This window comes from Schistocerca piceifrons, chromosome 5 (assembly GCF_021461385.2).
Source record: "Schistocerca piceifrons isolate TAMUIC-IGC-003096 chromosome 5, iqSchPice1.1, whole genome shotgun sequence".
In the NCBI taxonomy this organism is placed as follows: Eukaryota; Metazoa; Arthropoda; class Insecta; order Orthoptera; family Acrididae; genus Schistocerca; species Schistocerca piceifrons.
In genome coordinates, this window is record NC_060142.1 from 161,145,418 (window position 1) to 161,159,882 (window position 14,465).

Below are 14,465 nucleotides of genomic sequence, written 5' to 3' on the forward strand. Positions count from 1 at the left end.
GCAACTGACACTCAACATCTTCACTCATCACATCTGGTCCACATACATCACGAGTTTTTCAACGAATTTCGACTGATTTGAGATATTTTTCGACACTAAAAACCATATTATAGAGGGAATTTCATAAATATCGGGATTTACAATTGCAGTTTTCATTTCTAACGTCTGGTGTAGGCGAAGATAAACAGTCCAGCTTTCTCGTTGTTATTACTCTGCACAAACTGACCTACTACATGAGCCAGTGCAATGTGTAGCAGCCATTTACAGGCGAAGGAAGATTCCAGATGAAGGAGCCTCATAATTTGCCATCTGGTATGTGTATTAGCGCTGCAAGCAAAGCGCAAACGTAGTCTGTGGGCGCAGAGGGCACCGATTGAATAGACAGACAGAATATCGTAGAGAGACAGCATCGCGATGATGATGAGGTAAACTGAACAATCCGCCACTACGTTTTATGTCGATAAAATAAACGGAGACGCTGCTGGATAGGGTCAAGTAACTTCAAAGTAACATACAACTGTTAATGTTCACCAATAGCAGTCACGAAAGAAATTATAATTATTGTCTACAAAAAAATGGTTCAAATGGCTCTGAACACTATGGGACTTCTGAGGTCATCAGTCCCCTAGAACTTAGAACTACTTAAACCTAACTAACTTAAGCACATCACACACATCCATGCCCGAGGCAAGATTCGAACCTGCGACCGCAGCAGTCACGCGGTTCCGGACTGAAGCGCCTAGAACCGCACGGCCACCGCGGCCGGCTATTGTCTACCAATACTTGATATATGAGGAGCACTCAATAAGTAATCCTACACTTTTTTTTCCTCGGTCGGTTTCGGTTGAAAGAATGCAGAATTTGTAGTCTGATGTCGTAGACCATTCCTGCTTCAACACCTGTAGTTTCATAAAGTTCCGATGGGTGGCACCGCTATACATAGACTTTTAAATGGCGTCTCTGATGGAGGTGCGTTCCAAGCAGAGAGCTGTCACTGTGTTTCTTATGGCGGAAAACCAGAGCATCACAGCTATTCGTAGACACTTGCAGAATGTGTATGGAGACCTGGCAGTGAACAAAAGCACGATGAGTCGTTGGCCTAGGCGTCTATTATCATCGCAATAAGATCGCGCAAACCTGTCCAATGTCCTGTGTGCCGACTAGCCGTACACAGCTGTGACTGTTGCAGTGTTGAACATGCAGACACACTCATTCAAGGCCATCCATTGATCACAGTCAAACACCTCGCTGCTCAACTGGACATCTCTGTTGTGTGGTGCTGTTATTCTCGTCCACCAGTTTGGGTACTCAGAGTTGTAAGACCACTGCATTCCTTGCCGCCTAACAGAAGACTATAAAGAGCAACGAAGGGCCGTCTGTGAGGAGCTGCTTGCACTTTACGAGTCTGAGCGTGACAATTTATATCGAACATTGTCAAAAGCGGTGAAGTATGAGTTCATCACTTAGACACCAGAGAGAAAACAGCAATCCTTGACGTCACACAACCTCTCCTCCAAAAAAACAGTTCAAAGCCGCACCTTCAAGTGGTAGAGTCATGGCGACTGTCTTCTGGGACTGTGATGGGGGTTATTCTGTTTTTGTGTCCGTTCTCACGGTGCAACTATCGACTCTAAAGTGTACTGTGCTATCCTCAGAAACCTAAAGAAACGGCTTCAGTGTGTATGTCGCCAAGAAACTGCAAACCAACTTCTCCTTCTCCATGACAACATAAGACCTCACACAAGTCTACACAACCAAGGGAAGCTCACGAAACTTATTGGAATTTTCTTCTTCATCCGCCCTACAGCCCGGATCTTTGCATCTTGCGACTTCTGACTATTTGGCCCAATGAAAGATGCACTCCAAGGAAGCAGTGTGTGAATGATGGGAGGATTACTTACGCAGCAACACGCTGGCTTTGACGTCGACTAGTAGAGTGGTACCATGCGGGCATACGGGCCCTCACAATGAAGTGGCCTAAGGCCATTGCATTCAATACAGATTATGTCGGAAAACAGGGTTCTGTATCCAAAAGAGTGTGGAATAATATTGTGTATTATAATCCTGCATAAAACAATCTGCTTTCAGAAAAAAGTGGTACATTACGTATTGAACGCCCTTCTGCAACGAGTGTGAGCAATTTGTGTTTATAGACGTCACATTCATTGCATTCACCAACAAGTATTGATTAAATTCTCCACTACTGTCGCATCACCGAGACCATTTAGTTCAGTACTGAATGCCAAGACCCGATGGACAACTCCTTCTTTGACCACTTTCGCCACAGAAAACACTGGGCCAATGTTGAAATGTCATATGAAAATATGACTACTTCGCTTCGAAAATTTGGTCATACAGGCAGCATTCTTTATGTCAAATGCCGTGAAAAAGTGCTGTTCAAAGCAAATATGTGACTGAAAATCCCGGTGAGAGATATATCATGGAGGCAGAACTGGCATATCCTGTCCATACCCTTTGAACTGTCACTGTGTCCGGAGTACCCAGTCCTGCGCAGTGGTTCCATCTCAAAGGTGACGATGACAGTGAGGAACAAACAGAGATATGTCGTGAACTACAGAAATTTCCAGCAGTGTTTCAGTTCGGAAGTGGAAATTATTCAGCTTACTCAACTAGGGATGAGACATGGCTTTACCCTACCGCCACATCATTCAGTCTGTAGAGTGAGCAAGCAGTATTGGGAAACAAGGGCAAATTTTCCCAAGAATAAAACAGCTCAGAAAAAAGAAACAGAAGCTTCTAAGATTTGCCGATGACTCTACAATACTATCACAAACGGCAAAGGACTTTGTCAATGACTTTACAATACTATCACAAACGGCAAAGGACTTAAAGGTCTGTCAGACGGAAATAGTTATTCCAGCTGAAGATGTACATAGATGTCAGTACTGAAAAGGGAGCATTGCGACGTGTGATTTCAAAAAGCATTTTTCAAAATTAATGACCAATTTAAGTTTTGGAAAAACTATAGAAATTTCGAAAAAGCGTCGCGAAATTTATGGTGTCATCCTAAGAACTAGGTCAAACTTGGTACCTCATGACAGAATGATCTCCCTGAGGTAGCAACGAATGAGACACACCAGTGTAGCCACACTCTCAGGAGGTGTCAGAAGATTACCTACGTCAGAACGCAGTGACCCTCAGCCCACTCTGCAGTCATCGCTTGCGACGACATCATCATCGTAGTCAGATGCAGCAGTGCGAGCTGTATTAGAATCCACAACTGTATACTGAAGTTTACTGTCAATTGTATGTTGAGAGGAGAGTATCATTTTGTACTGCATTAAGTGATACATTATGGAGTTCGGCGACGGTAACAAATACATGTGTCATTCCTGTGGACAAGTATTGTTTCCAAGTAAAGTATTTCAGATTATTCAAGTTCTAATAGAGTGCTCTAATATTTGGTGTGTGTTGCAGTATCTGCTCAGTCTCCTCCAGAAGTAAATCTAGGCTTGCTACGACACACCATAGTGTCGCAGCGAATGTGTCAAGTGTTTCTTTATCTGGTTCATTTAGTTTACCATTGGGATGGGCGTTAATCCTCTAGACATTACATCACCAGAACAAATACAAGAAGGACCACTACCCTCCATCAAGGATTAGTCTCTCCGGTGTTGGCTAAGGTTTTGCTGGGGTTCATGAAATTTGTCTATGTCATTATGTGTGTACTGGACCTTTCCAAACTCCAATGTACCACTTCCACTATGAGTTTGAAAAACCAAATTTTACCGATCCTGAGTTACTTTCGATTAATGGCTGTGATCCATATCAAGTAACAACGTACGATCCCAAAGCATTCGAACGGTCGGATATGCAGAGGATAATCCTTACAGCACGACTTGTCAAAACAAGAAGGTTATTAGCCTGACAAAGGACGAGGTGAACTCTCATAGATTGTGGAATTTGTGAGGCTGAGGTCGAAAATGTATGTATACCATACAGATATAGAAGCCACCCAAAGGTGGGCTAAGATTGTACACTGTGCGGCGTCAAAGGATTTATCAGTCGAAGATTACAAGAGATGCCTGCTAAAGGATGGTGGCGCTGCTATGGACGTGCACCAAGTAGTCTATACATCGTTAGGTCATGAGATCCATACGGCACGGCAGCTGAAAGTTGGACTGTCACATCATGACAACGAACAGTTCATCTGAGGGAAAGTGATCAGCACTTCTTATATTCACACTATTCACTTTTATGATAGTGTGAAAGAGAAAGAGAGTGGATGTACACTACTGGCCATTAAAATTGCTGCACCACGAAGATGACGTGCTACAGACACGAAATTTAACCGACAGGAAGAAGATGCTGTGATATGATAATTATTAGCTTTTCAGAGCATTCACACAAGGTTGGCGCCGGTGGCGACAACTCCTACGTGCTGACATGTGGAAAGTTTCCAACCGATTTCTCATACACAAACAGCAGTTGACCGGCGTTGCCCGGTGAAACGTTGTTGTGATGCCTCGTGTAAGGAGGAGAAATGCGTACCATCACGTTTCCGACTTTGATAAAGGTCGGATTGTAGACTCTTAGCAGAATATGGAATCGGTGGGTTCAGGAGGGTAATACGGAACGCCGTGCTGGATACCAACGGCCTCGTATCACTAGCAGTCGAGATGACAAGCATCTTATCTGCATGGCTGTAACGGATCGTGCAGCCACGTCTCGACCTCTGCGTCAACAGATGGGGACGTCTGCAAGACAACAACCATATGCACGAACAGTTCGACGACGTTTGCAGCAGCATGGACTATTAGCTCGGAGACCATGGCTGCGGTTACCCTTGACGCTGCATCACAGACAGGAGCGCCTGCGATCGTGTACTCAACGATGAACCTGGGTGCACGAATGGCAAAACGTCATTTTGTCGGATGAATCAAGGTTCTGTTTACAGCATCCTGATGGTCGCATCCGTGTTTGGCGACATCGCGGTGAACGCACATTGGAAGCGTGTATTCGTCATCGCCATACTGGCGTATCTTCCAGCGTGATGGTATGGGGTGCCATTGGTTACACGTCTCATTCACCTCTTGTTCGCATTGACGGCACTTTCAGCAGTGGACGTTACATTACAGAACTGTGGTATCTTGTTGAAGCTGCATGGGCAGCTGTACCTGTACACGCCATCAAGGCTCTGTTTGACTCACTGCCCAGGTGCATCAAGGCCGTTATTACGGGCAGAGGGGGTTGTTCTGGGTACTCATTTCTCAGGATCTATGCAACCAAATTGCGTGAAAATGTAATCACATGCCAGTTCTAGAGTAATATATTTGTCCAATGAATACCCGTTTATCATCTGCATTTCTTCTTGGTGTAGCAATTTTAATGGCCAGTAGTGTATTTACACTCTATGGGGTGGGGGTGGGGGGATATTTGAATGGACTATTGACACAGATGTGTCTATGTGTATGCCTATATATACTGAGTACTACATATTTGTCGGTGTGATCGTGGTTTTTCCTTCATCTGCTGCAAATATCACCAGTTAATCTTGCTTAACCTAGAGGAAATGCAGTAATATCTCTCTGCTGTATCTCTATTTGTATATAAGTTTTCTAATAGAGTTAAGAACAGTTATATTGTAAAGTACCTTCGCTAAACAATGTTATATGCATTTTGTTATTCACAAAGAGAAAGACCCTGGCGTTTCCGCAACTGTTTGCAGACCTTGAATGAATGAAGAAACACAACTGGGATAATAAGCAGAGGGAGGGGGAACTTGATCCCTATTGACCCAATGACCTCAGTGCACAAGAACAGCCGGCCTGAGTGGCCGTGCGGTTCTAGTCGCTACAGTCTTGAACCGAGCGACCGCTACGCTCGCAGGTTCGAATCCTGCCTCGGGCATGGATGTGTGTGATGTCCTTAGGTAGTTAGGTTTAAGTAGTTCTAAGTTCTAGGGGACTGATGACCATAGTTGTTAAGCCCCATAGTGCTCAGAGCCATTTGAACCATAGGAGGAGGCTTAGCTTATCAGTGACCTCAACATACTAAAACAAGGCCCTGTCCTACTGCTCGACAGTCCTGCTGGGTGATGCCATTGCCATTCTGGATGACAAGAAATCTGAAGGGATGCAGACGGTCCTCAGTAATGTTCACATTGTCCACAGCTTTCATGGTGCCATCAATTACTACCACTGGTCACAAGGAAGCCAAAATCAATGCCTGCCATAGCACAACACTGCCCTCATTTTCCTGTGCCCATGGTGTGGTGCATGTTTTAACAAGGAACGTGATCCACCGGTCAGGCAACACGTTTCCATTGCTGCACGGTCCAATCTTGATGATCTCGTGTCCACTGCAATCGTAATTTGGCCATGTTGTTGGATGAACGTGTGAACATGTAGAGGTCGTCTGCTGCTGAGCCCCATTTCCATGTGCCTGCATAGGTGCTGTATTCTGTCGCCAGATCTCCCGCATATCTCTGCGTATCCTACTTCACAGAGCGAGCAAACCCCCAACATTCACATTAAGTGATGAGGCACTGATGTCCAATAACCTGTTGCCAACTCACGCTTTCACTATCCTTCAACAACTTTCCATAGATGCCCTCGACAGTAGCATGTGAATAGCCAGACCAACTCAGCCGTTTATGAGATGACAGTTCCCAGGTGCTGGACCATAAGAATTTCTCATTTGTCAAAGTCGCTTACATCAGTGGGTTTCGCCATTTACAGCCTCTGTAGAAACTAGAATGTTCCTTCATTCATTTCTGCTTCGTACTTTGTGTTCATTTCCCTAATTACTTAACTATGCATTACAGTATACAGTGGTTAGCACACTGGACTCGCATTCTGGAGGACGACGGTTCAATCCCGTCTCCGGCCATCCTGACTTAGGTTTTCCGTGATTTCCCTAAATCGCTTCAGGCAAATGCCGGGATGGTTCCTTTGAATGGGCACGGCCGATTTCCTTCCCCATCCTTCCCTTACCCGAGCTTGCGCTCCGTCTCTAATGACCTCGTTGTCGACGGGACGTTAAACACTAATCTCCTCCTCCATTACAGTATATTTCCTCTGCAACCTAAGAACTATTTAAATAATTATATTCGTAATTCCATTGTAAATTATTTCAACTTTCTCTACACGCAAAATCGTCTCTGTCCTGCATGGTTGTCAATATCAAAATCCCAAATCAAGGCTTTCAACTGTCTCATGGAAGACTGGTTTCATAAACTTAAACAATGATTTCTAGGCATGGCTCTTTATTCTCAAAAATAAAGACTTTTCATCATTTGTGTACAAAATAATAAAACGTTGACATAAATTTTCAAGATGCGCTCTAAGACAAAAAACCTCTCCACGAATTGGTCACAAATTGATATTCACACAGAAATCGACGGAAAATGCGAAATTGTACATTTTGGCGGCCACTGGATGACTGGGCTCTGCAACGCAACCAGCTATTTTAAAGCCATTTTCGTCGATGTTTTCAAATAATTTTTCCGTGACAAAAAAAACTGCTTTTGACATATACAGAGTCCGCCTAAAAATGGATACACTCTTTGTCAGGTTCTATCGAGATATCGATATTGTCGTTCGATTTGAGTTACGAATGCGTTGTAGTGTGGTCTTTGGCTCAACACTTTAGTACTTTGATCTCGGTATTGACAAAACAAGATGGCTGTAGCACGCTTGACATTCGAGCAACGGAAATGTATTGTAAGGCCGTTTTTCAAGTTTGATAATGCCGTTGAACTGCAACGTCAGTGGAGACGGGAGTTTGAATCAGAACCACCAACCCACCTAACAATTAAACGAATCATTGAGACGTTTGAATTGGATGGATCGATTTGTGATATTTGCAAAGAAAGGTCAGGAAGACAGTGTACAGCTACAAGTCGTGCTTCGTTGGCTCTCGTGTTGGCAACGTTTGTTAATTCTCCACAGAAGTCTGCTATGCAATGTGCATGTGAAGTGGCAGTTACCAGGACAAGCATACGAAGAATTCTGAAAACTGCAAAGTGGGAAGTTTACATTCCACGATTGCTGCACGCGATTATTGATGATGATCCTGATCGCCGAATGCAGTTTTGGGAATGGTATCAGCAAATGGTAACTGATGACGAATAATTTGTGACGAAATGTGGAGTCACGAAGCACAATTTAAACTAATGGAACCATGAATCGGCATAACAATGTGTGCTGGGCACCTGAAAATCCGCATGTTCGTATGGATAAAGCGCTCAATCTACCAGAGGCTCATGTGTGGTGTGGGCTATCATCTACGGGCTTAGTAGGACCCTTTTTCTTTGATACTACTGTTTCTGGAGAAGTGTACCTGGAAAAGTTACGCACATCAGTTTTGCCAGATATACCTGCACTTTATAGAGCTGATGAAGAGGTCTTCTACCAAAAGGATGGGGCGTCACCACACAACCACCTAGCTGTATGAGCTTTCCTGGATGACAATTTTCCAGGGCATTGGATTGGACGAAGAGGGCCCATTGAGTTCCCTCCACGGTCGTCAGATTAACACCTATGGACTTTTGCTTGTGGGGAACTGAGAAGGACAGCGTCTATCAACGCAACCCACGCAAGCTGGAGGAACTTCGCCAGGAGATTACAGCGATATATGCAGCGGTCTTCACTGTAACATTGACTGACGTAGTTGCGGCGATCTCTCGTTGTTCTGTTATGTGTATAGCCGCCAACGGTGAACATTTTGAGCATTTAAGGCAACCATGTGCTAATCTAAAGGTTTAACAACATGTGTGATCAATTATTACACCTACCATAAACACGTAAGTAATACGTATCGTTCCTTGAAGTGTGTATACGTTTTTCTGGCGGACTCTGTAATAAATAAATTGTCAAAGAATAAGTGACAAATTGGGATCCTAATAACAATAATCTTCAGCAGAAAAGTAAAGCAGGGCAGCTTATTTCATGGCACACCGGTATTTTTTTCCATGGTTAGCTTTCTATTGGGCGTCATATGCAAATGTTGCCTTATGAAGAATATGACACATTTGCTTATTCCTGTCATTCTCGATTCTCCCCATATACAGAACAGTATTGCCAATATGTTCATGATGTGTGGTTAGTGGAAAGGATCAAACGAACGCTTACTATTCTTACATCTTCATTAAGAGCAGTATGTACGGTGTGAGCGTTTTAAAGCTTATTTTTCTTGCATAAAACGGCAGTGAACGTTACATATTATCGTTATGTTTGCAATTAATCATACCATGGAGTATTAAGAGCGACAGGCTGGCATCTGTGGCCGAGCGGTTCTAGGGGCTTCAGTCTGGAACCGCGCGACCGCTACGGTTATCCTGTCTGAGGCATGGATGGGTGTGATGTCCTTAGGTTAGTTAGATTTAACTAGTTCTAAGTTCTAGGGGACTGATGACCTCAGATGTTAAGTCCCATAGTGCTCAGAGCCATTTGAACCATTTGAAGAGCGACAGAATCTAAACATTATATTGATAGCATTAATAACACTGCCGTTAGAATGTGCCCACGGTTTTATTCTTGCTAAAGAACCAACCTTACTGTTTGATTACTGAATTTTTATGGACATGATCTTGTGCTTACAGAGACACTGAGGAAGTATCCTCCGGGTGCAATACTTGTTCGCAAATGCAATCGCCAATACCAGTTTCCGAATGGCGGCCTTGAACTCGACGAAGGGATCCCCGTTATCATACCGACCTACGCAATGCACCATGACCCCGAGTACTTCCCAGAACCTGACCGTTTCGATCCGGAGAGGTTCTCGGATGAGCAAAAGGCTAAGAGACACCTCTACGTCTACTTGCCGTTCGGGGAAGGTCCCCGCAACTGCATTGGTAAGTCCAGATATCTTCGTTTTTTTCTTTGATTCAAGCATGTCAGAATATAACTAGATGGAGAAATGTATCTTCAGATTTAGGGTTTAACGTGTCATTGATGATTAGGACTCATTAGCTGGGAATGACGACGGGTAGGGATGGGAACTGGCCGTTGTTGAAGGGCGAGTGGTTATATTTCATTTCAGTTTTCTCCTGATACTTACTGTCCACCTCGCACCAAGGGCCAATAAACTACTGAGGTAGGTGTTCTGGTAATAGTCGTAACCGAGTTACTTGCTCCAGTTGCCCACATTTCCAGTTCCTCATAGCAGGAATAAGACTACCACTTAATAGCTAGTGTGAGATTAGAGGAAGTAGCCACTGAAATTACGTAACTAATATTTTTGGACAGAATCCGTATATTAAAATTTCCTTCGTCTCACATGCACAAAATAACATTTCAGCTAATTTGTTTTCTTCTTCCAGCACCTACCACAGTTCAGAATCAAAATCCTGTTCACAATTCTACAAATCCTATCTCTATTAGCCAGCAGCCGGGTCAGTCAAAGGTAGTTTAGCTCACCAAATGGAAAGTTTAATGCTCAACTCGACATCCGAGTTTAATATGGACGCCACAAACACTCGCTAAACTGGAACTGATGAAGCAAATAATTATCGAACATTCACACGAGAGTTCAGTTTTATACAACGATAATCAAGTACGACCAGAGACGCTTTCACGAGTTCTGTCGTATGTAGCCATTCGAGGTTCACGCTCACAGTTGCAACTACCGTCACAAATGGACACATCACGAGGTTCGAGCCAACTGGCACACTCTTCGTGACCGACTTCACTCACTCACTCTTGACTTCTGAAGGTGTCTCTGGACCTTGTTCCGCTTAGTTTGAACATTAATAATACCTAGCCTACATATAATCTGGGATTGGGAAATTTAGACATCGCGTTTCTTTGTTTGTATTTTCTTGTTGTCACCCAATTTTGTAAAACTGCTCTTGCTACTTGCCACAGAATTGCTGTTCAAGTAGGATGTCCGGCCATCGAGTGGTCGGTCGCCGGTGGACAGGGTTGCCCAGGTTGGCAATGTACCTATTCTCTGAGTGCTGCGCCAATGCGTAAAATTGGTGAGCTGTCTGTTTAGATCTGTCTTGAAGGAATGGTATGCCTGCTATCTCATGCACTTCTCTAGTGCTCGGTTCTCACCTTGGGAGATGTAGTGCAAGGCGTAAAGCTTTGTTTTGTATCCACTGTAGTGCGTCGATATGTTTATTGACTGCACTGTAAAATGCCACCCTTAATTGTGAGAGGAGAGAAACATTTTAGTTACCACTGATGCTGAGTGAGGAAACTATACAGTATCTCAAATTCTGACTATGGTTGGACACTGCTAATAGCGAATTCTCAATCATACCATAGGAGCAATTTAATAGTTTGGGCCTCCACCATTCGCAAGTACGAAGACGAGTGAAACAAGAAAATTTCAATTACAGTTAATGAAAGTTCACTTAACCATTTAGCTGCTCCGTATTATGAGATACTCAGCTTTGATATCCTCGGGGGGTCCTTGCGTCGCTCTAGTATATTTTTGAAATAAAACACAGAATAGAAAACTTTAATTACTAAGTACGTAGGTGCAATATTCATTGACCGTCTGACAGCCTCCGAAAGACTCTTACACAAACTTGCTTCTGAAAGACAATAATGCAGACTGACCACGTGGTTCATACGTCTCTTCCTTTGGTATAAAACAAAACAATCGAATACTTTAGTGAACGTAAGATTCACAAAATAACAGTTAAAAGTCATGAAACGATTTTAGTTACTTGCATCAAACAATTACCCTGCATGTTCTGATAATCAATTTGGAAACGTTTGCTTAATTTCGTATATAATTTCAGTGAATTTACAGTACAACAATTCAAATTATTTTACTTAATTATAAACAAATTACTTCGAATGAAATATTATTAACAGTATTTCGGTTTGTTCTCAAGTAGAACTACCATTTTAAATTACCATAATGAATAAAAATCGTAGCTTTTCAGAAATATGAGAGAGGTAAACATGTGGTGCAAAATGACTGGATATCACGAAATTTCAAAGTTGGATTGTTAACGAACGGCTTATTCCCCTTAGCTGCTAATATAAATCGCGTAATGTATTAAAGTGAAATTTAATCTGAGATAATAAAGTCATTTGTACTAATTGTTAAAGGGCAGTTTACTACTGGAACTGGGTATAGACATAACAGTATAAAGTCCAGAAAGTTAAAAATTCGTGCTAAAGTGACCTCTCCAGAGGCTGTTAATATGAGGAAGGAATTTCAGATAGGGGTGGGTAGGTAGGCTCATTTCAGTTGCCCCATGCCACAGCGGCGTATCCAAGAACAGGTAGTATAAAGGCCAGATACAATGTTACCCCCTGATGTGTGGGTAGAGTCGAACTGAGATTTAGTGGGGGTATAGCGTTTCCATGCGTCCCAGTGCTTTCCCCCTGCCCTCTCGGACGTGCGGTTCCCACGTTAGATGTACATCGGGGTGTCACGCCTAGTTATTTTCCGGACACACTGACTCTGTACGCTCTGCTGGGGTTGCTAATATATCATCGGTGCGTACAGTAAACGAAACACTCGCTTTTCGACCGCCAGCGTACTTTACTACACGCTTGAAAAGCACCGTTCTTGGCGCATTAATTTCTGATAAGACTTCCAGTTGGACTGCCTTGTTTTTTCTACAGTAAATGATTGGTTCAAGAACATGCTACTTAACTTATGAATCTCTGTTCCGATAAATGAAGCTTGTGTGATTTTTTAGCCTTTGTCCACTGAAATACGCTTTCTATGTCTGCTGTACTCATTTACAAAACATTAGTTTCTTTGACGTTTGATACGTATTTATTATTTTATAACCATAATATAGTGCTGTAATATCTAAGCCATAACTTAATTCAAAAGGGTTACATTTTATTAATTTTTCTGTGCTGCAGGCCAAAATTTACTAATTTTGGCTGACAGCTTGGGGGGGGGGGGGGGGGGGTACTTTATGCTCACCTTTTGAAAGTATTGTAATATGGTGAGTTACTTTATATATTAACATTCTGCAAGAAATATTTTTTTGTTTTTAATGAATTCTCCTACCATATTCCATCTATGATTTAAATTTTTCACTTAAACTGAATCCAAAATTTTAGCTCTCAGTGGTAGTTACTTTTCCTGGTGAATTTTGTGTTCAAAATTTCTGTGTTCAGGGCCTTACTCAGATAACAGTATCCATCTAAAAAGTATGTTGAGATTAAAAGTGAATAACAATGAACGAAATTTGCATTTTTTTATACTTTTTGCTGGTCATCATAAAGTCAGTGGTACATGTTATTGAAAGTGCCTTGATGTTGCTAAGCGTGTGCTAAAAGTTATTTTCAGCTTCTGCCACCTCCTTACAAATCAGTATTTCTTTAAAAATTGTCTTGTGAATATAATTCAACAACAAATTTTTTTTAGGGTGATCACGAAGCACTCCCCTGCCCCCTCAGTATTGCATATTATGGAAAATACCTCGATATTACTAGTGTTAGTGCTCGTCCAGTGTTCCCTATAAATTTCTGACTAAGGAACAGAAGGTCTTTCTTTTATTCTTGCTTAAGAGGCTATGTGAGACACGTGGAAGAGTAAATTAATATATATTTGATTACCTTGAGAGTTATGTTGTTCCACTTCACTTTCCAGTACAAGTATTGGAACAACTCTTTTGCATTTACTGAGATGTATTTTTTGATAGCAAGTATGTATAAAAAGTATTTCCTTTTTCCCTATGGCACTTTTGATTGAATAATGTATTATCATTTTACATATATTTTTGACGAAGATGTGACAATGGCAATGAACTTGATATTATTCTTATCTTCCAGGTATGCGACTGGGCCTTCTGCAGGCCAAGATAGGACTAGCATATCTTACATCCAAGTATGAGGTGCAGTGCTGTGAACACACCACAGTGCCTATTGAGTTCAATAAGGTATCCTTCATCCCTATGCCTGCTGGCGGAGTACAGCTGCGCTTAGCCAAAAGGGCTTAGGCACAACAAAATTCATGTACCATAATTTTTTAATTTAGTGGTTGTAAGAGGTGAAGACTGCTTGTTTGGCTTTAATTTCCCACCTTATATACATATTCTACCTAATAAAAAATTGCATGTCCATTGCTTTTATTCCAATTAGTATATATAACAACATGCAATAAATAATTACTGTTTCTTTTTATTGCATTTTTTTTGTCTTCACCCATAACACTTTCACCTTCTTTTAGATGTTACGAAAAGGTTGCTAGAGTCAGAGGAAATGATTTAAGAAAATTGTACTTACATAGCTTCCCTAAGACAGTTTTTAAAATGACATATAAAAGATTTAGAGTAGCGGCAAATATTAACAGTAAGGTCTGTATACAGTTTATGTTACCTTCTTCATAAACGTCAGTCTTCTTCGTGGTTTGCATAGAATCACGCATAACATTATCCATGAATTTCCTACGGGGTATTTCTGCCTTTCCACACCATTATGTGCTATGAACAGCAAATTTGTGGGACTTACACATGTCACTGAGGTCATTCTGCATTGTTCTTCATGTGAGCATTCTACCGAATTACAGTGGAGGTA

The 14,465-nt window shown here is 42.1% G+C and overlaps 1 protein-coding gene across 1 annotated transcript in view; it reads left to right on the top strand.

Moving 5' to 3' along the window:
• LOC124798219 (probable cytochrome P450 6a13) overlaps positions 1 to 14,072 on the top strand; it is a 93,544-nt gene extending 79,472 nt beyond the window's left edge. Inside the window, exons 7-8 of the mRNA XM_047261526.1 lie at positions 9,566 to 9,817; positions 13,722 to 14,072. Coding sequence (XP_047117482.1) covers positions 9,566 to 9,817; positions 13,722 to 13,888 — 419 coding nt within the window. The 3' untranslated portion in view covers positions 13,889 to 14,072. The remainder of the gene's footprint in view (positions 1 to 9,565; positions 9,818 to 13,721) is intronic.
• The last annotated feature ends 393 nt before the right edge of the window (positions 14,073 to 14,465 follow it).